We start from the raw sequence: 25684 nt of genomic DNA on the forward strand, positions 1-25684 counted from the left end.
TTGTTTGGGCTCTCTCTCAGCGCCATATTGTGGGAGAGCAGATGCATAGAATAAGTCTTAATTCCAGTAACTTAGTCTAGTCTGAGTTGCTCCCCACACCCAACCTGTGGGTATCACTTCTTTCCACAGAAGTTATCAGTTTGTAGTGTTTGCTTCTCGATCCTTTCCTGTTCATTTTTATACAAATACAAGGAAATTTCAGGTAGCATCTTAAGGTCATGAATAGAATTATAAAAGCTAAAATGATTCTGCAGTTTGTCCTATTTTCTTGGAAATCTTTCCACCCTAGATATTGCAAATCTGCTTCTTTATTTTTAACTGCTACATAATATAATGGATGGGTGGAAATGGTTTATTTAACCATTTCCTTCCTGAAAATAATTTAGGTTGCTATTGCAGACATCATTCTGTTCACTTTTCTGTGTATGCAATTTTGAGAAGCACATCCATAAGTAAAGTGCAGATCGTTAGAACTGTGATTGCTCTGCTGAAGTATCTGCTGACTTAGAATTTCTTTGTTTCTATCAATAGGTATAACAAAGTATCCAGCCTATGACATTGCACCTTAGATCTTTAAACATCTTCAAGAGTGAAAATGCCTGTCTGTAACACGTGGCACATTTAAATGCTGGAATATTTACATTTTGATAAGCTTTTCAATGCTCCTTGTTATTTAATTTGAGTTCAGGTGTTTTTTCACTGTAAGCCACTGGAAGACAAGGATAGTATTTTATTCTTGTTGATACTCCTTTTGCATCTGGTAGAGACTCTGTCCGTGCTTGTTGGTGACACGGCTGCCCATGCCCATGTTCTAATATACACACATGAAACAGGCAGATGAGTAGGCATGTAGTAACGATGAGTATGTCACAAATTAGCAGTGAAGGTCAGACGATGTTACAGAATGGAGTGAAGTTAGGAAATAGCCTTATTGGCCCCATGTCTAAGGTAAGATGCTACAGTAAACAAGGGGCATTTTAGGGACTTCTAGTTTGTTAGGGACTCATGGGAGGCATGAGGTGGCATTTTAAGGTATCACAGTCTTAATTGAGAATACTGAGAAGGCCAGGGTTGGGTATTTGTTGGAGGGATGTTGGGAAGATATGCCTCATCCTGTGCTGGAGTGAATTTTTATTATTGACTCTAAGATTTGGAACTTAGACCACATATCTTGAGATTTCATGGACAGACATGTGGGAAAATTTGTCCTGTGCTCCTAACCTGATGCTTTAGAAAAATAGTCTTGCAGACTATTGGTTACTTCCTAGTAGTTAGCAATTTGTAACAGGTAGATGATTTATCCTGATTTCATATATTTATCATCTTTATTCCCCTTGGATGGTGGGTGTGTGTGCGGAGACTAAAGATTAATAAAACAAACTATACAATATTAATAATACTAACACTAATATTAATAATACAATTAGTTAATTGAGTAGATATTTAATGTGTGCCTGATTTCTGCATGGAACTATGTCAGGCACCTTGGGAATGATGGGAAGGCACAGAGAGTTTGTTTTCTGGAAGCCTTTCATCTCTTTGAGGTGTGTATTTGGGGTCATATTTGCAAAAGTCTCTGCTTCCTTGGGTCCTGTTTGCTAGTTTGTGTCTCCTCTTGTAGAAAAGTCTTAAACTGTGGGGAGCAACTCGGACTAGACTAAGTTACTGGAATTAAGACTTATTCTATGCATCTGCTTTCCCACAATATGGCGCTGAGAAGGGAAACAGCTTCTACACAGCTGCCTCCAGTTCAACCAATAAACTGTAGGACCTGCTCCTGATTGGAGGAGAGCAGCGTACTCGGTGTGTGGGTAGCAGAATTGGGATTGGTGGAAGAGGACTATAAAGCAAGAGAGAGACAACATGCACCAGGAACATCTAAGAGGAACATCTATCTGAAGGAGCACCTGTGCTGCCCCCGAGAGAGCCGGCCGGCGGTGTGCCGCTCCCCTGCGGAAGTGGGGAAAGTGGCAGGGGGAACCGCCCTTCCACAGAGGTGGAAGGGGCAGTAGCCAACCCGGGAAGAACCAGCAGCAAATCCGGGGAGGGCCGAGCAGACAAAAGAACAGCGCAGGGTCCTGTGTCGTTCCTCCACGAAGAGGGGGAGCGACATAATGGTGCCGTGACTCGGATAGGAAACCTAGGAGGGAAGAAACAGGAAGAAGTGGAAAATACCGGAGAGAGAGACTAGCAAAGAGCCTAGGGAAAAGCCGGACAGAAAAGGTGCCGGAAGAAGCTATCGAAAGCCTAGGCATAGACTCGGATACGGACTGTGGGAAAGAAGTTAGGATTTAAAGTGAAAGCAAGAAGAAACTTAGACTCAGATACGGACTGCAGGTTGAAAGTGAAAGTGAAACCTATAAGAAACTTAGACTTGGATACGGACTGTGGGGAGAGGCCAGGAGAAATGAGGGAGGAATATTGTTGGAAGAAAACTTAGGGAAACATACCGGGTAGAGAAAAATGTTCGTTCCTCCACGAAGAGGGGGAGCGACATTAAACTGTTACTCCATTATTGGTCTTTACATAGCCAGTGGTTTTGGACCTATTTTTGTCAGACTGCAAAATATTAAGTACTTGTTTTACAAGTTTTCTCTCAATTTCACATTGTACTTTAATTTTCTAGGTAAAAGAAGTGAAATTGACTGAAATTTCCAGCTTCCTTTGGTTTCATTTTAACTGAAGAGGACATAAAATAAGCAGCATTATTTGATTTTTTTTTAAAGACTTATTTATTTGAAAGGTAGAGTTACAGAGAGAGAAGGAGAGGCAGAAGGGGAGAGAGAGAGAGAGAGAGAGAGAAGGAGAGGCAGAAGGGGAGAGAGAGAGAGAAGGAGAGGCAGAAGGGGAGAGAGAGAGAGAGAAGGAGAGGCAGAAGGGGAGAGAGAGAGAGAAGGAGAGGCAGAAGGGGAGAGAGAGAGAGAAGGAGAGGCAGAAGGGGAGAGAGAGAGAGAGAGATCTTCCATCTGCTGGTTCACTCCCCAAATGGTTGCAAAAGCCAGAAACAGGAGACAGGAGCTGCCTTTGGGGCTCCCATGTGTGTGTTGGGGACATTAATATTTGACCCGTCTTCTGCTGCTTCCCCAGGCACAACAGCAGGGAGCTGGATCAGAAGTGAAGCAGCAGGGACTTGAACTGGCGCCCATATGGGGTGCTGGGCTGCAGGTAGCGGCCTTACTCACTTTGCTACAGTGCTGGCCCAAGCAGCGTTCTTTTTATCATAGCAGCATCTCAGTTAAATGGATGGAAGTAAATGGTTCACAACTCCAGCTCTACTTCTGAAACCGTGCCTGCTTCGAAAATGCAGCTGCCTTTACTTCACCCACAGTTTCTGACATGGTGGTTTGGTGTGATGCCCAAGCAACTATCGTTTTTACAGAGGTACTCACATGATTCTGATTCGTGGGTAGGGTCTAGTATTTTCACAGGAAGACTGCACAATTCACTTTCAATCCAGAAAGACTGTGTGCTCAGAATTCCTGAAGGTTTCTTATCATAAATTTCAAAAAGCAAAGCAAACAGAACAAAAGGAAACGGAAAAAGAAAATTGTTGCAGAGATTTCTTGGAAAAGTTGTCCCTATTTAATCAAGTGTGATGAAGCAGGGGAAAAAGGTTTTTGGCTGAAGCCCAGTGGAACCCGCAAGAGACATTTTCTTGAAGAGTTGTGTATTTGAGAGTCTAGAGCAGGTTAATTGCAAAATGTTTCTGTTTCCCAGTTCTGGGATCTTGTTCTGAGGAGAAAATCTATTTGGTGTGAATTTAGGCTGAGTTAATTTTACAAGAGTTTAGACACATCGTGAAAGCTGAATTCATTGCTTTTATTACTCACTGCTCTGGCCTGATGGCTTTTAAGACTTATTCTAGTTTTAAAAAATTATTTCTGATTCGGAAAGCATGTTTTTCAAATGCCCGTTAGTGCTCATACATTTGTTTTATATCCATATGATGGATGAAGAGAAATATTTGATTTCCTCCTCTCAATTTATTATGGTTAGCCTTAGTCATCCCAGATGGCTTTAATTTAGAACTTTTATGATACCAATTTCTTTTTAGGCAATTAATATATATTTAAATTGGCAGATAGTAATTGTGCATATTTATTGAATTCAGTGTGATATTTCAGTGTATGCGTATATTGTGTAACGACCAACTCATCATCTTAAATGTTTATGATTTTGTGATGAGACCATTCAAAATCATCTCCACTAAGCATTTTGTTTTGAAAAAGTATAATATTTTTGAAAAATGTTTATTTACTCTCATCTACTTGAAAGGCAGAGAAAAACAGAGACAGAGATTTATCTTCCATCCACCAGTTTGCTTCACAAATGCCTGCAAAGTTAGGGCTGTGCCGGGCCGAAGCCAAGAGCCCAGAACTCCTTCTGGGTCTCCCACGTGGATGTCAGGGGTCCATGCACCTGAGCCTTTGCTGCCTCCCAGGATGCATTAGCAGGAAGCTGGATTGGAAATAAAGTGCTCTAATACAGGGTGCAGGCATCCCAAGTTGTGGCTTAACCCATTGTGCACAGCACAATAATGTTAAATGTAATTACTTTCTATGTGATAGTACACCAGAACTCATCCCTCCTCTGTGGCTGTGCCCTTGCGTGCTGTCCTCCCCAGCCTGAGGTAATCACTCGTCTGCTCTTGATTCTATGGGCTCAGCTTTTTCAGATTCCACATAGGAGTGAATTTATATGATAATTATCACTCTGTGCCAGGCTTATTTCACTAAATATTGTATTCTTCAGTTTCATTCATCTTCCTGGAAATGGCAGTATTTCATTCTGCCTTTTTTTTTTTTTTTTAAATAGCTGAGCAATATGCCATAGTGTGAGTATCATGCGAGATTTTCTGTATTAGAGGTCAGTCCTCTTTAAATGTTGTATAGAATTCAGTAGTAAAGCCATCAGGTCCTGGAATTTTGTTTGATGGGAGACTTTTAATTGCTGTTTCAATCTCATTTCTTATTATGGGTTTGTTTAGATTTTCTGTATCTTCTTGATTAATTGGGTAAGTTATATATATCTGGGAATTTATCCATTTTTTCCCCAAGATTTTCCAATTTATTAGCATATAGCTATTCATAGTAGTTCCTTATGATCCATTGTATTTCTGTGTTATCAGTTGTAATGTTTCCTTTAACATCTCTAATTTTTTTTTTTTATCTTCTCTTTTTTGGTTAGTATAGCCAAAAGTTTATCTATTTTATCTTCTCCAATACCCCAAGTTTTTCATTTTGTTGATCTGTATTTTTTTTGTTTCCATTTCATTTATTTCTGCCGTCATTATTTCTCACCTATGCTAATGTCGTATTGGATTTGTTTTTGATTTTCTGAGTCCTTGAGATGCATCATTAGATTGAAATCTTACTATTTTTAAATGTAAGTACTTAGCTGCTATAAACTTGCCTCAATACTATTTTTGTCATATCCCCAAATTTTGATAATGTTATATTTTCATTTCCATTTTTTCAATAACTTTTAAAATTTCCTTTGTAATTTCTTCAGTGATATATTGGTCACTTGCTAGCAGGTTCTTTAATTTCTATGTATCTGTGAATTCTGTCATTCTTCTAGTTATTGATATCTAGTCACATTCCTTTGTGTTCTGAGAATATGCAAGGTGTGGTTTTAGTCTTTTTAAATTTGCTGAGACTTGATTTGTGGCTTATTGTATAGTCTTTCCTAGGAAATGATCTGTGTGCTGCCGAGAATAATTGTATATTCTGTAGCTGTTGGGTGAAATGTTCTGAAAATGTCTGTTAGGTCAATTTGTGCTATAATTCGGTTCAACTCTGATGTATCTTTGTTAATTTTCTGTCTGGGTGATCTGTACATTGATGACAGTGGGATGTTGAAGTCCGCTACTATTAATATGTTGGAATGTATTCCAAAATATTGAAAAGGGTAGAACTCTGCCAAACTCTTTTTTATGAGGCCAGCATCACTGTGATACCAAAACCACACAAAGGCATTATACAAAAAGAAAACGGTAGGCTAATATTCTTGATGACCATATGTAAAAATTCTCAGCAAGATATTAGTAAACCAAATTTACTCTGTCAAAAAGATCATAATGACACAATCAAGTACAATTTATCTCAGAGATGGAAGGGTGACAACATTTGAAAAATCAATAAACATAAATCACATCAACAGAATGAGGAACAAAATCTTATTTTTGTCTCAGTTGGTGTAGATAAAACATTTGATAAATTCAACTTTCCTTTATGATAAAAATTTTTAACAAATTAGGTATAGAAGGAACATACATCAAAATTATTAAGGCTGTATATGTCACCAACAGCCAATATCATACTGAATGGGAAAAAGCTGAAAGCGTTTCCCCACAGATATGGAACAAGGCAAAGATGTTCACTTTTACCACACACATTCAATACAGTATCTGAAGTATTATCAAGGGGAATTAAGACAGAGAAAGAAATGAAGGACATCAGAATTAGAAAGGAGGAAGTCAGAATATCCACATTTGCAGGTAACGTGATGTTATACAGAGGAAAACCTAAGCACGGCACCGAACCAGCTTTTAGAACTGATAAACAGGATCTGTAAAGTTGCAGGATACAAAATAAAAGCACTAGTATTTTTGTGCAGCAATAATGAATGAACTCACTGGAAGGGAAATCAAGAAAGACATCCCATTCATAAAAGCTGTAAAAAAATAAAATATTTAGGAGCAGATGCAACCAAAGAAATGAAATATTTCCATAAGGAAAACTACAAAACATTGATGAAAGAAGTCATCCAGGATACACAAAAAAAGGAAAAGATACTCTATGCTTGTAGTTTGGAAAACTTAATGTTATTAAAATGTTTGTACTGCCTAAAGTAATCTATAGATTCAGTGCAATCCCTTTTTAAATACCAATGTCATTCTTTGCAGAATTAGAGAAATGATTCTAAAATTTATATGGAATCACAAAAGACCCAGAATAGCTGAAGTGATCCTGAGAGGGAAAACTCAAGCTGGAGGTATCACAGTATCTGATTTCAAAGCATACTACAAAGCTAAAGTAATTAAAACAGCATAGTAGAGGCATAAAAACCAACACATGGATCAGTGGAATAGAATACAGAGCACAGAAATCAATCTATATATATATACAGCCAATGGTTCCATGAACATATATTGGAGAAAGGATGGTCTTTTTAATAAATGCTGCTGACAAATTAGATGTATCAATGTAGAAGAAAAACACACTGTACACAAGAATCAACTCAAGATGGGTCATGACCCTAATGTAAGACCTGACACTGTGAAATTTATAGAAAAAACATGGGACAAACACTCCAAGGTATTGATGTTGATGATGACTTCTTGCGTAAGATCCCAAAAGTACAAGCAGCAAAAACAAAACCAGACAAACGGGATTATATCAAATTTAGAAGCTTCTGCACAGCACAGAAAACAAATCAACAGAGTGAGAAGACAGCTGACAGAGTGGGAGAAAATATTTTCAAGCTAATTATCCAATAAAGATTAGTATCCAGAATGTATCAGGAACTCAAAAAACTCAAACAAAAAACAACCTAGCCAGTTAAGAAATTGGCAAAGGACCTGAACAGATAGTTTCTTAAGAAGTGCAAATGGACAACTAATACATGAAAAGTTTCTCAGTATCAATAGGCCTCAGAAAAATGCAAATTAGAACCAAATTGAGGTATCACCATACTGTTGTCGAAATGGCTGTTATCAAAAAGACCAAGAGCAACAAATGCTGGCAAGGATGCTGAGAAAGGAGAACTCTTCTGTACTGTTGGTGGGAATCTAAATTAGAGCAGCCATGGTGGAAAACAGTATGGAGATTAAATCTAAGCAAAACAGAAAACGAGAAGTGGACTGACCATATGAGCTAGCAATCCCACACCACTGGGTATACATCCAAAAGACACAAGATCTCTGTATCAAAACAGATGCCTGTTTTACTATGTTCATTGCAGTATTATTCATAATAGCCAAAATATGGACTCAACCAAGGTGTCTATCATCAGATGAATGGATAAAGAAAATGTGGTATATATAGACAATGAAATATTTTTCAGCATAAAAAAAATGAAACCTGTCATGTGTAGCAGAATGGTTGGATGTGGAGGCACCCTGTTGAGTGAAATAAGCCAGAACCAAAAGCCAAAAAAAAAAAAAAAAAAAGATTTGTGATCAGAAATCCACTGTATTTATGAGAATACATTTTACTAAGACAGTGAGTTCCCATATACTACTCACCTGATTTCCCTACTGTTGGTTTTGTATGTTACTCTGATACACATCACAGCTCAGACATTAGTACTACTTCATACCTATTAACCAAACCTCTGAATTTATTCGGATTTCACTAGTTTTTCCACTGTTTCTTTTTTCTATTTAGGATCCAATTCAAGATTAAACATTGAATTAGCTACAGTTTGTTTTTTAATAGAAAATGAGATTATGCATAGTTCTATGAAAAATTGGGAGACAGATGTTGTCTCTTCTTTCATTCGAAGATATTTGTCTCGCTTCTCTCCTATCCCAGATCCCTGCTGAGGTCTTTCTCCAGGGAAGTGTCCAGCACTATTGTATGTTTTTTCTCCCTTTCCCATCAAAACACCCATTTTCTCAAATGACCTTCTTATAGCAAACTATTTAAAAGAAAAAAAAAATGTGATACATGTGCAGGTACTGTCGATGAATGACAGCTGCTTAATGTGTTATTTTTCTTGGAAGTGTTCAATTTAAAAGTATATACTCAAAATGCTATGCCCTAATCCCAAAGAGTGAGTACACGGTGGTGACATTTGAGGGACTACAGTGTTAGTTGGGGCTGGTCTTTTTATTACATGCAGGGTACACACGACAGTGGATTGCAGTGTGTATGTGGAGTTCCAGCCCCTAGTCCAGTTGCATTGCTTCCGTCTTGATGACTGAACAGTGCATGGAAGAGACAGTGTCTCCTCTGAGAAAATGTCACTAAGATTTTTTGGATGCCCCTGTCTTTGACTAAAGGTGGAACGTGCTGTAAGTGGTCTCTGGTTGTATCTGTAATGTCAATTCAGACTGTGAAATCAGTTCGAGGGAAAGATTCTTTGCAAGAGGCATTTGGTTTAGATCCTGACTCTCTGGCTCATTGATGGACACACGTTGGTGGTTTTTCTCACATAATCATCCCCCCCAACGTTTTATTATGAATATTTTCAAAAATACACCATTATTCAGACATTTTGCAGTGAACACTGTAAGTTCATCGCTGGCTTCTGTTACTGTGCTTGCTCTATCACCAAGGTACCCATTTCTTCATGTCTGCAAATGGCAGACATCGGCACACTTCTATTACTTCAGTACTAACATAGTTATTTTTAAAGAAGCACACAGAGAGTAAGAATTCTACACTCTTAAACTTTAGCTAACTCTTGCCACAAAGGTTTTCTGATAATTTCTGATTATTTTAGAACTGATGGTAAGTTTAGAAGCAGGAGACCCCTTTTCTTTCATTTTCGTCGATGTTGCTCTGAGTTCTTTGTCTTTCAAGTTGTACTCCAGGGCAGAGTTCACAGAAGCAGGGCTTGAGGAAAAAATAATTTGGGTATCCCACTAGGGACTGTTTTCTTACTTTGAGAGAAAAAAATAACCTAACGTTTTGGTGTTCCTACTGGGGAAATACTCTTTTAACACCCAGTAACCCTGCTATGTTTTCAAAATGCAATAAATAATTGTTGAAAGTAATGATTGAAAGGATGGGATTTACTAACCCTAACATCATTTCATTAAAGTTCTCGTAACTTTTTTTGTTAAAGATTTTATGTATTTATTTGAGAGGAAGAGTTACAGAGAGAGGGAGAGACAGAGAGAAAGGTCTTCCATCTGCTGTTTCACTTCCCGAATGGCCACAACGGCCGGAGCCAGGTGGATCCGAAGCCAGGAGCCAGGAGTTCCTTCCAGATCTCCTAGGCAGCTGCAGGGGCCCAAGCACTTAGGCCATCTTCTACTGCTTTCCCAGGCCATAAACAGAGAGCTAGATCAGAAGTGGAGCATCCGGGACATGAACTGGTGCCTGTATGGGATGCCTGCGCCACAGGTGGAGGCTTAGCCTATTACGCCACAGCGCCAGCCCCAAGGTTCCCTTAACTTTAGATGGAATTATGCAGCAAGGAAAAATGGTCCTAGGACATCTATCTGGACCAAGTTTAAATTACTGAATAATTTAAGTCTGTTTCTCACATCATCTCAGTGGTTCCCTAAAAGCATAATGATCATCCAGGGATGTTGTCAAAGATGCAGATTCTCTACCATCTCCATGTCTGGGTGTGGCCCAGGAGTCTTTAATGCATGTGCTGGTGATTGCACTGCAGTGGTCAAAGGCTCCGCTTTGGGGAACTACAGCTTTAAGATCCTTTGAAAATTATTGTCTCTGAAAACAGGGACCTCCGTGATCAGGATGTCCCCTCACAGCCTCGGTGAGAGCTGTTAACGGTGACTCTCTCCACAGGTGGCGGTGAATGCAGGCGGCATCCCCGAGCAGATCCAGTCCCTCTCCGTGCGCGACTCTCAGGTATGCGCCTCTGCTGGCGATTTGTTTCTGAGCTGCTCTGTAGACGGATCTTTTGAAAAACCCAGCATTTCAGAAAGGTAGACCATTTCAGGGCAGTACCTTCCCATCAGGGGGCATGAGAGCTCCCTTTTTCGATAGACATGGGGAAAGAGCGCTGTTTCTGTTGACTGTGCTTTACAGGAAGCGATAGGTGCGGGAGCAAGGGTTGATGAACGGACCACTTCTGAAGTTGCTGGTCCTGTGGAAAATAAGCAAAGCAAATCAAGTGACTCCACTCTGCTATGTCCCAGGCCCCCAACACTGCAGTTAATTGATACTTTGCTTTTTTCATTCCTGGTTAGATTTCTGTAACCTCTTTTCATAATTCTTTCATCATTGAATTTGATGAGCCAATTCATGTCTACAACTTGCTTTGTAGAAACAACAGCCCAGTGGTTGTGAAATGCATTCATAGTGGCTTATTTACAAAAGTTACGGGTCAGTCGATGGGTGCTGTGAGTCATGTTGGGTTTGAATGGAAGATGCTGAGCAATCCAAGGGAAGGACTGTGGACCCAGTGCCGTACCATGGGCTCACATTCCAGCTTGCTGTACAGTGAATGATTTTGTTCTCCAAATGATTGCATCATGTATCACCAGCCATAGGATTATATGTTTTCTGAACATGCACACTCCATTTAAATTCTTTTTGACTTGACCAGATCTTTGTTTTATAAAATAGCTAAATATTGGGGAACTGAGTAGAGGGATGGGATTTCATTGTTGCCGGAAGCCCACTGAGGTCAGACAGCTATGTCCTGGGCCATGTTTGATGGCTGAGAAAGCAAAGCCTTGCAGAGGTTAAATGGGTCACTCAAGGTCCCACCACTGGTCAGCAACTGAACCAGAATTCAGTTTAGGTCTTTACACTGTATTGGCAACCCAGTAAGAGACCTTGAGATGAACTGCAGGGATTGGCTGAGTGACCCATTTACAGCAGAAATCCGGAATAACTCTGGGTGAGAAAGTAAAGACCGTAAAGGAAGCAGGAAAAGGGATGAGGAAAATGAGTATTCTATGCAAAATGTTTTATTGTGTGTGGCCCACTTTCATGTATATGAATTAAGTCTCCTGGGATCCACTGAAACAAATGTGGCTCTCATTTTGTAAATGGGAAAGTAAGCTCAGCAAATGCCTCACCCAGGTTTCCACAGCTGGTCAAGGACAGAGCCAAGTCTTGATCTGAGATCTCTTATTTTCCCTGTTCCAACAAGGTCTACTCATGTCCAGGGATTCCTCCTAGGGTAGAGCCAGTAAGCATGTAACCACTAAGTATTTGTGGTTGATAATCTATGTTCAAAAATGTTGCCTAATCTGCTGGGTTCCACCTCCCTGTGCATCTTAAGGTTGCCAGGATCCACCCTTTGTTCATCAGCAAGGCCCAGTGAGTGACAGCTCATTGCTCAGTGAAGGGGCCACTGAGCCTCTTTGGGACAGCAGCTCACGCCAGCTGTTCCTGGAATGCATCCTGCAGCCAGGCTTCCTACGTGAGCTTTCATGTCCACAATTGTAATGGGAGATAGGCCTCATTTCAGCCTTCATATTGAGGAGTTTTGAAGCCAAACGCGACCTGAAGGTATGAAGAGCTAGTCTGGAAATTTCCAGAACAAAAAGATGTTTGTGCAAGATATATTGCAATTTTATTCTTTCTTTTCCCCCTAAAGTTGACAACTCGTTTGCTGTCTTGTTTTTAAAGGGCCAACCCAACGCTAGTGAAGACTACAGAGAAGCTTCTTGTGCTGTGAACCTCGTCCTAAGATTAAGGTAGAGAATGCTGCTGTTCTGTTGTTTCTCCTGTGGTACAGTGCTCTGATCTCCTTCATTAACGTTTCATAATATTAACATTAAATAGAATCGTTCCCTTTTTTGATTTCCCCAAATAACCAGCCGTATTCCCATAACTAATTGCATTCTTCTAATTGCTTGCTCAAGAAGAATAGGAACAAAACGAACCATGTGAGTGTGTCTGCAGACTCTGTGTATCCTTCGTTAAGTTTTTTTTTTTTCTTGCCTTTTCTTTCTTAGATTTTTTTTTCCTTTTTTTTTTACCCTTTCCTTTTTCTACAGTGTAAGATCACAGTACGAGATTTTTAATGAGTTTCTTTCACACTTCACCAGTCAGTGTCTGACAGAAATAAACCAGGCATGCACTACAAGTTGCCCCTTCAGAACATTGTTCAGGGGCAGGTTTGATCAGACACTGCTGGAGAAATGACAGATACATTTTGAAAGAATGCTCCGTCTTCTAGGAAATGGATACAAATACAGTGCCTGACAGTGTGGTCCTTGTCCAGAGTCAAGTGAATGAAAGCCATCTCTATTTTAAGAATTTTTCTTTTTAAGATGAAAGTTCATCTTTGCAGACATTCCTTGTTAAGAATTTGGTATCCAAAGGAAAATTGCTTAAGCCTAATTGTAAACAGCTGAATTCATCAGCTCCGTCAGAACACTGTCATATTTTTGAAGGTATTTTTAGAAGAAATAATATATGTATTCTCCTCCTGATAATCAACAAATGAAGCGTGTGGTTAATGGGTATTTTCTGAAGTGTAGCTGTAAAGCAGATTCATCTCCAAGGGTGGTTTCTAGCCCTCTGCATTGTCGTCTTCTGTCAGGTAGATTGTCCATCATCACAATCGCTCCTTACTTCTGATGGTCATTTACAGTCAGCAGAGCATTTTCACACACTTACCTGGGGAACTTAACAAAACCCCTTGGTGTGTTTTGATTCAGGGTTGATTCCCAGCCAAGAAGTGAAATGATGACAAAATTATTTTTTCTTATTTTAAAGTAGCTTTGCTTCTTATTTACAATTAGGGAATTTAAAATGATCATCAGAGAAGAAATAGCCCATTCCCTTTTTGTTTGACTTTGGAACCAGGTATATCTTTCATTTATTTTTCACTTGTGCAATTATTTATTCATTCCGTCAGCCAATATTTATGAGGAGGCCACTCTGTGCCAGGAGCTCTGCATGCTCAGTGTCCCTGAGACTCAGGGGTGATTGTGACCATGAGGTTGCAGTCCAGCCCACTGAGAATGCAGTGTTGGAAGTGACTTTCAGAGCCCAGAGTCCAATCTCCTTCATCCATGCAGACACTTGTCTTTAGTATTCCTGCTGGAGGATTTCTAGCCTCTGAGCTTGCTTCGGCTCACTTTTTGTTTGCCACGATCACCTCTTTGATACTGAAAAGCTTTAATTATTAGGTAGTTCTTCCTGAAAATTCAACCATGCTTGCTGTTCTGGGCTCTTGTGGGTTCCACTTCTGCCCTTTAGATGAAATCTCTGACTGCGTGAAAATCTCCTGAAGAGTGTTGAAAGATGCATAACTGGGCTATACCTCAGATACTGTTTTGCTCTAGGTACTAGAACAATATATAACAAATGCCTTTCCTCATTTTTCTGAGAGCCATTTGTCTCTTTGTAAGGTTTGTTCTTCTCTTTTCCTGGGAAAAATACTTCAAGTACCGTTAGTCTTATTTCACGTATGTGGTTTCTGTGTTGTCCTTGTAAGCCTGAGTCTTCACCTTTCTTAGCATTTCATCCACATCTGCTTTTCTTGTTTCTTCCCATAGGCCTAAGTTACTGTGCTTGTGAATTTGGGTCTTAGATCACTAGTTCATGAAGATGCTTCATGAAGAAAGGGTTCCATGTTCAAATAAAGTAGCACACACTGTTCGTCTATCTGTACACACACACACACACACACACCACTTTTTGGGAAATTACAAGGAACATTTAACATATCAAATCTCAACCTCCTAATGTAGTCTGAGCAGGCTGGAATACAATAGTAAGAACATGAGATTTTTTTTTTAAGTTTATGTTCTATATTTCTCCTACATCAATACAAATTTCCATTGCCTTTTGAAATATCCATGCATGTTGGTAAATCATTCAGCATGACTCAGCTGTCAAACAAAACAGCTGATTTCATTTTCCCATTTGAAGAGCTTCCAAGCCTAATTCTAAACTGCAACTCATGCTTTAAAACTGTAGGAATGATTTATTATTTATCACTGTAGCAAGTAACCTATTGGTTTTGAGTAGTTTCTTGCAATATGTCATATTAGTTGCACTGTTTGGATAGGTCACTTACCAATCCAATGAACCTTTCTTTTATTTTTTATCCAATAAATGATTAATGTGGTATGGGAGGACAGAATCTTCTGTCACTTTCTAGAAAATACTAATTTTCTAAATGACTTTCAGTAATTAACTTTCTTTGGTACAAACAAATCTGTTTAACCCTACTACCTTTTATTTATTAAAAATTTTTAATGTACATGGTTATGGGCTACAGCATGACATTTTAATCCAAGTCTGTGATGTTCAACAGTTCCCCTCTTTTGATGTCACTTTATGGTTGGAGGCTTAGAGCATCTCTCTTCCATTTGTTCATATAAATATGGCTGGTTATTATGGACTATAGCCTTCCTACTATGTTGCATAGCACTGGGAATGCATTCCTTTGATGTAACTCTGATTTTGTACCTTTGATCCAAACTCCCTCTATAACCTCCACTTCTTTCATTCTCTATGAATCAGCGTTCTGTGTTCATGTCTTTTTGTTTGTATTATTAAGCTTTCACAAATGAGGGAAAATGTGGTTTGTCTTTCTGTGTCTGACTTATTGCACTTATTATAATATCCTCCAATTCCATCGATGTTACTGCAAATGACAATATTTCATTCTTTTTTAAAATATCTGAATTGTGGCCGGCGCTGCAGCTCAGTAGGCTAATCCTCCGCCTGCAGTGCTGCACACCGGGTTCTAGTCCCGGTCGGGGTGCCGGATTCTGTCCCGGTTGCCCCTCTTCCAGGCCAGCTCTCTGCTATGGCCCGGGAGTGCAGTGGAGGATGGCCCAAGTCCTTGGGCCTTGCACTCACATGGGAGACCAGGAAAAGCACCTGGCTTCTGGCTTCGGATCAGCATGGTGCGCCAGCCACAGGCGCCGGCCAAAGCGGCCATTGGAGGGTGAACCAATGGTAAAGGAAGACCTTTCTCTCTGTCTCTCTCTCTCATTGTCTACTCTGCCTGTCAAATTATATATATATATATATATATATATACACATATATATATATATCTGAATTGTATTCTATTGTGTTTTCATACCACATTTTCTTTATCCATTCATCTGATGATGGATACCTTGGTTGATTCCATATCTTGGCTATTGTGAACAGAGCTGCAATAAGCATAGTGGATCAGGCACCTGTTTGATACAGTGGTTTCATGTTATTTGGATATATACTGAGTTGAGGGATTGCTGGATCATATGGCACATCTATTTGGGAATAGGAGAGTGGGGAGGAAGTGGGGTGAGAGTGTGGGAGGGAGGGCATGTATGGTGGGAAGAATCACTATGTAGAATCACTGTGTTCCTAAAATTTTATTTATGAAATGCATAAAGTTTGTATTCCTTAAATAAAAGGTTTCTGGGAAAAATAAATCTCCATACTGTTTTCTGTAGTGACTGTACTAATTTACATTGCCACCATCAGTATAAAAATATTTCTATTTCTCCATGTCCTCATCAGCATGTGTTATTTTCTGTTTTTTGATAATAGCCATTCTAACAGAGAGGAGGTGATTCTTCATGTGGTTTGGATTTTAATTTTAATTTCTGTGATGGCTAGTGATACTGAACATATATTCCATATATTTGTTGGCCATTTGTAATTCTTCATTTGATACGTGGCTATTGAGATCCTTTGACAATTTGTTAAATGGATTGGTTGTTTTTATTGTTGAGTTGTTTGAGTTCCTGATATATTCTGGATGTTAATCTTTGTTGGCTAATTAGCTTGCAAATATTTTCTCCCAATCTATCTTCACTCTATTGATTGTTTCCTTTGCTATGCAGAAGCTTCTAAGTTTGATATGAGCCCATTTGTCTAGTTTCGCTTTTGTTGCCTGTCGCTCCCCCTCTTCGCGGAGGAACGACACAGGACCCTGCGTGTTCTTTCGTCTGCTCGGCCCTCCCCGGGTTTGCTGCTGGTTCTTCCCGGGTTGGCTACTGTCCCTTCCACCTCGGTGGAAGGGCGGTTCCCCCTGCCACTTTCCCCACTTCTGCCGGGGAGCGGCACACCACCGGCCGGCTCTCTCGGGGGCTGCTCAGGTGTTCCTCAGGTGTTCCTGGTGCATGTTGTCTCTCTCCTCCTTTATAGTCCTCTTCCACCAATCCCAACTCTGCAACCCACACACCGAGTACACTGCTCTCCTTCAATCAGGAGCAAGTCCTACAGTTTATTGGTTGAACTGGAGGCAGCTGTGTAGAAGCTGTTACTCCCTTCTCAGCGCCATATTGTGGGAAAGCAGATGCATAGAATAAGTCTTAATTCCAGTAACTTAGTCTAGTCCGAGTTGCTCCCCACAGTTGCCTATGTCTTGGGGATCTTATCTCAACAATAATTACCTACACCAGTGTCTTGATGTGTTTCCTCCACATTTTGTACTAGCAGTTTCATTGTTTCAGGTCTTAAATTTATGTTTTTGGTCCATCCCAAGTTGGTTTTTGTATATGGTGAGAGGTGGAAGAACTAATTTCATTATTCTACATATTTATGTCTAGTTTTACCAGCAGTATTTGTTGAAGAGTCTGTGTTTTTTTTTTCCCCCAATTTTTGGCACCTTTGTCAAAAATCAGTTGGCTGTTTGTACATGGATTAATTTCTGAATTTTCTATTCAGTTCCCTTTATTTCTGTGTTAGTTTCTATGAAACTAGCTGTGCTGATTTAAATACTTTAGCTTTGTAGTACATTTTGAAAGTATTGATGCCTCCAGCTTTTTCCAGCCTTTTTTCTCCTCGAGATTGCTTTGACTATTCTGGGTCTTTTGCACTTCCATCTGAGTTGTAGGATTTTTTTTTCCTAATTCTATAAAGAATGTCCTTGATGGATTACATTGACACTAAATTGCTTTAGGTAGTATGACCATTTCAACATTAACTCTTCCAATTTATAAGCAGGGAAAGTCTGCATTTTTGTGTCCTTCTTGATTACTTTCCTCGGTGTTTTACAGTTGTCATTGTGAGGATCTTTCACTTCTTTGGTTAAGTTTATTCCTAAATATTTAATTTTTTATAGCCATTGTGAATAGGATTTCTTTATTGATTTTCATTTCAACAAGTTCATTTTTGGTGTACAAATACAGTACTTATTTTTGTGTACTTGTGTCCTGTGATGTTACTGAATTGGTTCATTCCTTCTGCCAACTTTTTTGATGGAATACTTAACTTTTTCCACGTACAAAATCATATCACCTGAAATATGGGTATTCTGATTTCCTCCTTTCCAATTTTGTTGCTCCTTTTTTCTTTCTCTTCCCTCATTGCTGTCACTAATGTTTGCAATACTGTATTGACTAAGCATGGTAGAAGTGGACATTTTTCTCTTACTGACTAAGCATGGCAGAAGTGACATCCTTCTGTTGCTCCAGATCTCAGGGGAAATGCTGTCTGCTTTCCCTGCTGTGTTTCAGAGTCCTAACTGTTCAGAAGGTTATCATGAAAGAATGCATTAACTGTGTTGCTGACATTCGGACATAACGTAGTACAGCATTTTCCTGTATCGACCTACACAGGAACACTTCAGAATAGTAGAGATGCATGTTAGTATGACTTAACATTCCATGAACACATGAAGACTCCTAATGGTTAGTGTCTTAGGCCGTCGTAAAATATATCATAGACTTGGCCGACAAGGCTGACATTTATTTTCTGACATTTCCAGAGTCTAGAAATCTCAGATCATGGTATTGGCGTGGTTGGTTTCTGGTGAGGTTCCTCCTGCCTTGAAGATGGCTGTCTTCTCGCTGTGTGACCTCACTTGGTAGAGGGAGAGTGAAAGAAAACCCTCTGATGTCTCTTGGGTCTCACCCTCATGACCTCATCCTAACCACCTCACCCTCCCCAAGGTCTGAGCTCTGCAAAGCATCACTTTGGGAAGTCTACAAGCTCACAGGTCTCTCAGAGTACATCCTTAGACTCACCTCAGACAGAAGTTGGTCTTTTTGTACTTCAGTTTGAGAAATAACCTATGAAGGTTAAAAGTTAAATAGTATTGCATGTTTGTGATCACACTTTGCTAAAGTAAATGGAAATTGTTAAATACAAACATTCATTCCATAAATGTTTATTGAGCTCTTACCAAGTGCATGGCACTGCTCTAGGGCTATGGCGTAGATCTGGAGAAAAGACTTTTTACCTACAAGGAGCTTATACTCTACAGCCAGTAGAAGAAGAATTCAAATATTCCATTACGTATGTGACGTATGAGGCTACTCCAAAAACGTGTGGGAAAAATGGAATGCAAAGTTATTTTGGTACAATTTTTTTTAAATCTATGCCTAGTCTCACTGTAATATGCATTACTATGAAAGTTTTGAAGATCCCTCTCAAATACCTGAATTTCAAGAATGTTTGCACAGGGTCAGGTGTTTGACCCAATGGTTAAGAAGCCTGCATTCCTTATCTTCATTCTGAGTTCTAGTCCTGCCTTTCTGTCACCCATGTGACCTGGGTTGAGTTCTTGACTCCTAGTTGTGGCCTTGCCCAGCACTAGTTTTTGTGTGCACTTAGGTACTGAATTAGCAGATAGGTAATATCTCTTATCTGTCTTGTCTCTCTCAAATAAATAAAATAAATATTTTAAAATTACAAAAATCTTACCCCCTTTCCCATAAAATATTTTTCTGAACCAGAATAAACTTATCATTTAAATTCATTTTTCCACCAACCTTTTGAAGTATGCTTTTATTAAGTTAACTGAAGGAAGAGGTACATAGAAAGTAAGGAGCATGAGTGGGTGTTTGTTACAACAGTTGAGATGCTACTTGGGATACCTGAATCCCATATCAGACTGCCTGGTTGGAGTCCCAGCTCTGCTTCTTGATTCCAGCTTCCTGCTAAGGTTCACCCCCAGAGGCAGCAGTTAATGGCTCAAGTACTTGGCATCTATACCACCATGTGGTAGAGCTAAATTGTGTTGCAGGCTTGTGGCTTTACTCTGGCCCAGCCCTGGCTTTTCCTGGCATTTGGGAAGTAAAGCAGTGGATGGAATCTCTCTCTCTAACTATGTCTCTGCTTTTCAGGTAAAATGAAAATTAAAAGAAAACAGAAGACAGTGAAAATGATGTTATTCTGTAGCATAGGAAGTATATTAGATTTTGGGTTTTTTTTATTTAAAAACTTAAGTATTTAAAGCAACACCCATTTACCTTGGTTTCCCACATGGGTGGCAGTGACCCAAGTACTTGGCCATTTTCCACTGCTTACTCAGGTGCATTAGCAGGGATCTAGATCAGAAGCAAAGCAGCTGAGACCCCAACCAGTGCTCAGATAATAGGATGATGGCATTGTAGGTGGTGGCTTAACCTGCCACACCACAATTTCTGTAGGTCCAGATTCGGGCACAGCTTATGCTCAGTGCTTCCTAAGGCTGAAATTAAGCCATGCTCATCTCGGGCTCAGGGTCCTCCTCCAAGCCTATGTGGGTTCTTGGCAGAATTTAGCTCCCTATAGTTGAAAACAATGATGATTATCTCTGACAGGCCCCCAGGTGTACACACAGCCCCAAGGCCACATACCCATTTGCCTTTTCAAAGCAACTGGAGACCATCTCCCCTCCACTCTTTTTTTTTTTAAACTTTTATTTAATAAATATAAATTTCCCAAAGTACAGCTTTTGGATTACAGTGGCTTCCACCCACCCATAACTTCCCTCCCACCCGTAACCCTCCCATCTCCTGCTCCTTCTTGCATCCCATTCACATCAAGATTAATTTTCAATTATCTTTATATACAGACAATCAATTTAGTATATATTAAGTAAAGATTTCAACAGTTTGCACCCACACAGAAACACAAAGTGTAAAGTACTGTTTGAGTACTAGTTATAGCATTAAGTCTCAATGTACAGCACATTAAGGACAGAGATCCTACATGAGGAGTAAGTGCACAGTGACTCCTGTTGTTGACTTCACAAATTGACACTCCTATTTATGGCATCAGTAATCTCACTATGCACCACTCATGAGTTTCCAAGGCTGTGGAAGCCTTTTGAGTTCACCGACTCTTATCTTATTTAGACAAGGTCATAGTCAAAGTGGAAGTTCTCTCCTCCCTTCAGAGAAAGGTACCTCCTTCTTTGATGGCCCTGTTCTTTCCACTGGGATCTCACTCACAGAGATCTTTCATTTAGGTTTTGTTTGTTTGTTTGTTTTTTGCCAGAGTGTTTTGGCTTTCCATGCCTGAGATACTCTCATGGGCTTTTAAGTCAGATCCAAATGCCTTAAGGGCAGGTTCTGAGGCCAGAGTGCTGTTGAGGACATCTACCATTCTATGAGTCTGCTGTGTATCCTGCTTCCCATGTTGGATCATTCTCTCCTTTTTAATTCTATCAGTTAGTATTAGCAGACACTAGTCTTGTTTATGAGATCCCTTTGACTCCTAATCCTATCATTATGATCAGTTGTGAACTGAAACTGATCAGTTTGACTAGTGAGATGGCATTGGTACATGCCACCTTGATGGGATTGAATTGGAATCCCCTACTAACTACCGTTTGGGGCAAGTCCGATTGAGCATGTGCCAAACTGTACATCTCTTCCCTCTCTTATTCCCACTCTTATATTTAACACGGATCACTCAGTTAATTTTAAACACCTAAGAATAATTTTTTGTTAATTAAAGAGTTCAACCAATAGTATTAAGTAGAACAAAAAAATTACTAGAAGGGATAAAGTATTAAGTTGTTGACCATCTCCCCTCCACTCTTAAGATCCCAGTCTTTCTGTGAAAGCTTTTTTACCTGATTAAACCAGTCTGGCCTTGGATAAGCTCTCTTCTCATGGATTCAGAATCAGTTGATTTGGGACCTTAACACATCTGCAGAATCCCTTCACCTTTACCAGGCAACATAATCATCATATTTACAGGTCCTGTACGTACTCACCAGGAGAGGATGATGTGGGGCATGCATGCCAGGGATTGAGAATATTGGGGCCATCTCAGCATTCTGCCGACCCTAGAACCCCACTGTAACTAAAGTGATGTTTTAACAGACTCCTGATTGGAGTGAGGAATTAAGTCGTGAGGAAGAGCCACCAGCAGTTGCAAAGGTTCTGAGCAGGAGGCTTGTTACGAACAGAACAGTAGGAAAACAGTGTCAGCAGAGTGGTGTGAGATGGAGTCAGAGAGTTGGCAGGGACCAAGTCACATCGGGCTGTGAACTCATGGGAAAGACTGGATCTCAGTGTTGGAGGATGTGAAAACTGCTGGAGGCCTGTGAGCAGCAAAGTGCTCTGATCTGAGTGAAATTTTCAAAAGAGCACTGCCTTGCTTAACAGACCTTAGACCATAAAGACCCTGGCAGCACAGAGCCTCTGGACTGGTGATTGAAGTGATTCCCTGAGTGATGATGACACTTGGTCCACAGTGGCCTGAAGAATGTGGAGAGCAATTGTTGGATTCTGGGTTGGAGAGAAAGAACTCAGAGAAAGATTACTAAGGTTTTGGCCTGAAGACAAAGATGAATAAAGTTGCTGTTTCCCAAAACGAGGAAGAATGTTGGAGACGCAGGTCTAGGTAGAATAAAAAAATTCAGTTTCGGATTTGTTGGGTTGGAGTTGTCTATGAGATATCTACCTGCAGATGTCAAGTTGGTGCTTGAATTATTTCAACAATGCCTGGGCCCGAGAGATAAATTTGAGAACTGCTGGCGCATATGGCACTGCATGCTGTGAAAGTAGATGAGTCACCTAGGGAATGAGTGAAGGTGGAGAAGAGAAGTGGGCTCATGCATTTTCCTGCTGCATTGCACGGAGCAGCAGTCAGCAGGTTGAAAAGGAGTGGCTGGTGAAGTAGAGGGATGGTATGTGAGCTGGGCAGGAAAAAGTGCTTAAACACAGGCATGAAAAGCTGCAGTAAACACTATTAACACATCATGCATAATAAGTACTAAGAAGTCACTAATGAATTTAGCAAAATGAAGGGCATTCTTGACCTTGGCAAGAACTATTTCTCTAAAGTGACTGGGACAAGAGCCTGAATGAACTGCTATCTAGATAGCATAGCAAGAGACCACAGGCTAGATAATTTGTGAGTACCCGTAACTCTTACGAGAAAGTCTTCGAAGAGGATAGCAAAATACAAACCAATAGCTCATTAAAATTATGAGGTAAAGGAGTTTTTTTTTTTTTTTAAGTATGTTTATTGGTACTGAGAATGGTCAGGTAGAGAAGGTAAAATTGATTGAGAGGGGATATTGGAAGACCACGTTCCCCGAGGGGTTAGAAGAGATGATACCCAGGCATCCACGTAGATGACAGTCTTGGGAGGATGGAGAGTTCATCTTTTGGACAATGCAGCCACCATAAGAGGAAGGCAGACAGAGGAGACAGGGAGAAATGCTGGGAGATAGGTAGATTTTTGAGGACAAGAGTATAGAAGTCCTTTTGTGTTTTTTCTGTATTCTTAGTAAAATTAAGGAGTATCATCCACTGAGAGTGAGGAAGGGAAAGAAGGTGTTAAAGGTTTGACAACAGAGGATAATAATTGTAGAGGAGAGGCATTTTACTAGGGAAGTGTGCTTGGATTAACAGCTTGCACCAAGGGATCACTTGAGGTTAATGATTGTGAACTTTAAGTGCCCTTGGAATGGACATTTTCCTAATGTCCCAGAATATGAGTGTGTATGTGCATGCATGATTATAATTGGGACAGAAAAAAAAATTTAAAAAATTATGGAAGATTCTGGAGCATGGGCATGGGCCCCAGGTTTAGAAACACTGTCTAAGTAATAAATAAATATGAGACACAGAATTGCCATCAAGACGATCTTTCATGTGCACAGTGGCAGTACCCTGTCATCTTCTCTCACCACCAGCACCCTCTCATAGGTCCAACTTCATTGTCTTAGAATTCCTGAAGCTACAAGCTCCTTGGGTGTCAAAAGTCTACCATCCAGTGTGGGTCCCTGACATGTAATGTCTTCATACCCCACTTCCCATTGGAAATTTACTCAGGATCCTTCGTACCCCCTCAGATGGTTCCCAGCAGCTCTCTCTTAAAGCAGAGTGGGGAACAGGGAGATGAAGGGCTAGTCACAGCCAGTGTTTATCAGATTTTTTTTTTTTAAAAAAACATGCCTTCTTTCATTCTGTTCCATCGACCACATCAAGATTCTGATGTATGTTCATGAATGTGTATACAGAAAGCACATACATATATGCATCCTATTTATGTGCATACACACAAACACACATGTGGTTATGTGTGTCTTTGTGACTCACTGGCCTACACAGTGTGTGCATATTGGCTACTGGGAAGTAGTCTGCTTGCCCTTCTGATCCCCCTGAGGCCATTTGCATGTGACATTTCCCTATGTTCAGCTCCACAGACCAGTGGGTAGCTGACTTCAGTTTAAGTCTGCCTCCCATCAGCTCTTAACTAACGCTGTGTGGGTGGCTGCCCTCTCCCCACGTCTTGGAAAGGTCACTCTGACTTTATTTTTGACATAGCATTTTCAGAGTTACCTGCTAGGAGCATGACTTCCTTCCTCACCACACATATAAACTCCCCCACTCTCCCAGGTAAACCCCATCTTTATTGTGTTAGTAGAAAATTGGGAAATATTTTACTTTTCAAAATGTCACATTCTACAAGAAAATACAAAAACATTGTGGCTTCCGGTAATATATTTCTCCATTATTTACTCATGTTTCGTGATCATAGGCAATAGATTGAGGAGGCAAAAGGTTAATTCCCTCCTTGGGAAAAAAATTACTGCTTTAATGTGCTTTTAAAACTGACCTGGTGTATGTATGATTGAAGAAATAGGATTAGACCTTAGGTCTCAATGTCCGAATGCTAGAGATAATTAAAATGTAGAGTTTTTTTTTTTTTTTTGCTTTTATGTACTGTGTAAATGTTATCTTGTCTGTTATATATATGGTAATGCCATCTATGATATTAGGACATGTAGTATCATAAGGCCAGGTGCAAGATAAGGAAATACCCCTCAACATGTCTCTGGATAAAAATACCAGGTGGGCTGTTTTGCAACTTATATACTACCAGTAGACAATAATACCATTCTTGACTTTTCTCAAATGTTGTACAAATATTTTGCTATTAGTATATTTTTTCATAAGACCAAATAGACACATGTTTCACATCAAACGTGTTTCTTAGAGTCAGGCTCAGTGGCTGGGAAACATAATAAACCTGTCAGTTAAATTGTTCATCCTTTGTGCCAATGCTGTTTATACTTTGACAGCTCGGCCTGAAACAGTGCATCCACAGTTCTGCTGAAGACAGTCTTGATGGTTGTGCTACAATGGTAGACTGGTATGGAACCTCTCATCAGATTGCTCATAATTAATATAACTTATGCCTATGTGGCAGTATGGTAGGACTTTGACCAGCCAGTTAAAGACTGAAGAGCTACATCAACGTAGTGATGTCTCTGCTTGTTGAGAACAATCATAATCATGTCTAGAATATTTATTTTAATAAAAAAATTCTTCAGCATAACAGTTGTTGCCTAACTTATTGTTTTAGCTTCTCTTTGAAGAGTGTGCATGGCTATTTGTAAAGATTGACTTTGCAAATTCTTATTTCATAAAGAAAGCTAAATCCATTGGAAACAATTTTGATCCAGATAGAGTTTGTGCACCTGAAGAGCTCACCATGTAGACAGAGAGATCTGGCCCAGCAAAAATGACTAATGCAAGGTAGAAAGTGATAAATACAATATGAAGACAGATCAAAAGGAGAGCTATGGGTAGTTGGAAGAAGGTGAGAGCTCTATTGTCTGGATGCTATCTTTGGTTTGCTTGTTCCCATAGTAACCCGTGTTTATGTTTTTCAACAGCCAAATTTTGAGAAGAGTAATGGGTCAGATGAATCCAGGGGCAGCAGCAGGCTGTGTTCTTTGCTGTAGGGCTTGCCAGTCTTCAATTATTTCTGACATGACCTGCGTTTGTCTTTGAGTAGAGCAGTCTTCATGATTATGTAGGCACCAAATTATCAGAAACGCACTTCTTTCATCTGAACAGTTTTGGCATTTTGCTTATTTTTGTGAATGT

The 25684-nt window shown here is 39.9% G+C and overlaps 1 protein-coding gene across 3 annotated transcripts in view; it reads left to right on the forward strand.

Moving 5' to 3' along the window:
* The window catches only part of STK39 (serine/threonine kinase 39), a 333872-nt gene that overhangs the window by 197383 nt on the left and 110805 nt on the right, over positions 1–25684 (forward strand). For all 3 annotated transcript variants that reach the window (XM_089328246.1, XM_051848536.3, XM_051848534.3), the window contains exons 13-14: positions 10488–10550; positions 12285–12352. In XM_089328246.1, coding sequence (XP_089184372.1) covers positions 10488–10550; positions 12285–12352 — 131 coding nt within the window. The remainder of the gene's footprint in view (positions 1–10487; positions 10551–12284; positions 12353–25684) is intronic.

This window comes from Oryctolagus cuniculus, chromosome 3, assembly GCF_051225735.1.
Source record: "Oryctolagus cuniculus isolate XC-2025 breed Fujian yellow rabbit chromosome 3, ASM5122573v1, whole genome shotgun sequence".
Classification (NCBI taxonomy): Eukaryota; Metazoa; Chordata; class Mammalia; order Lagomorpha; family Leporidae; genus Oryctolagus; species Oryctolagus cuniculus.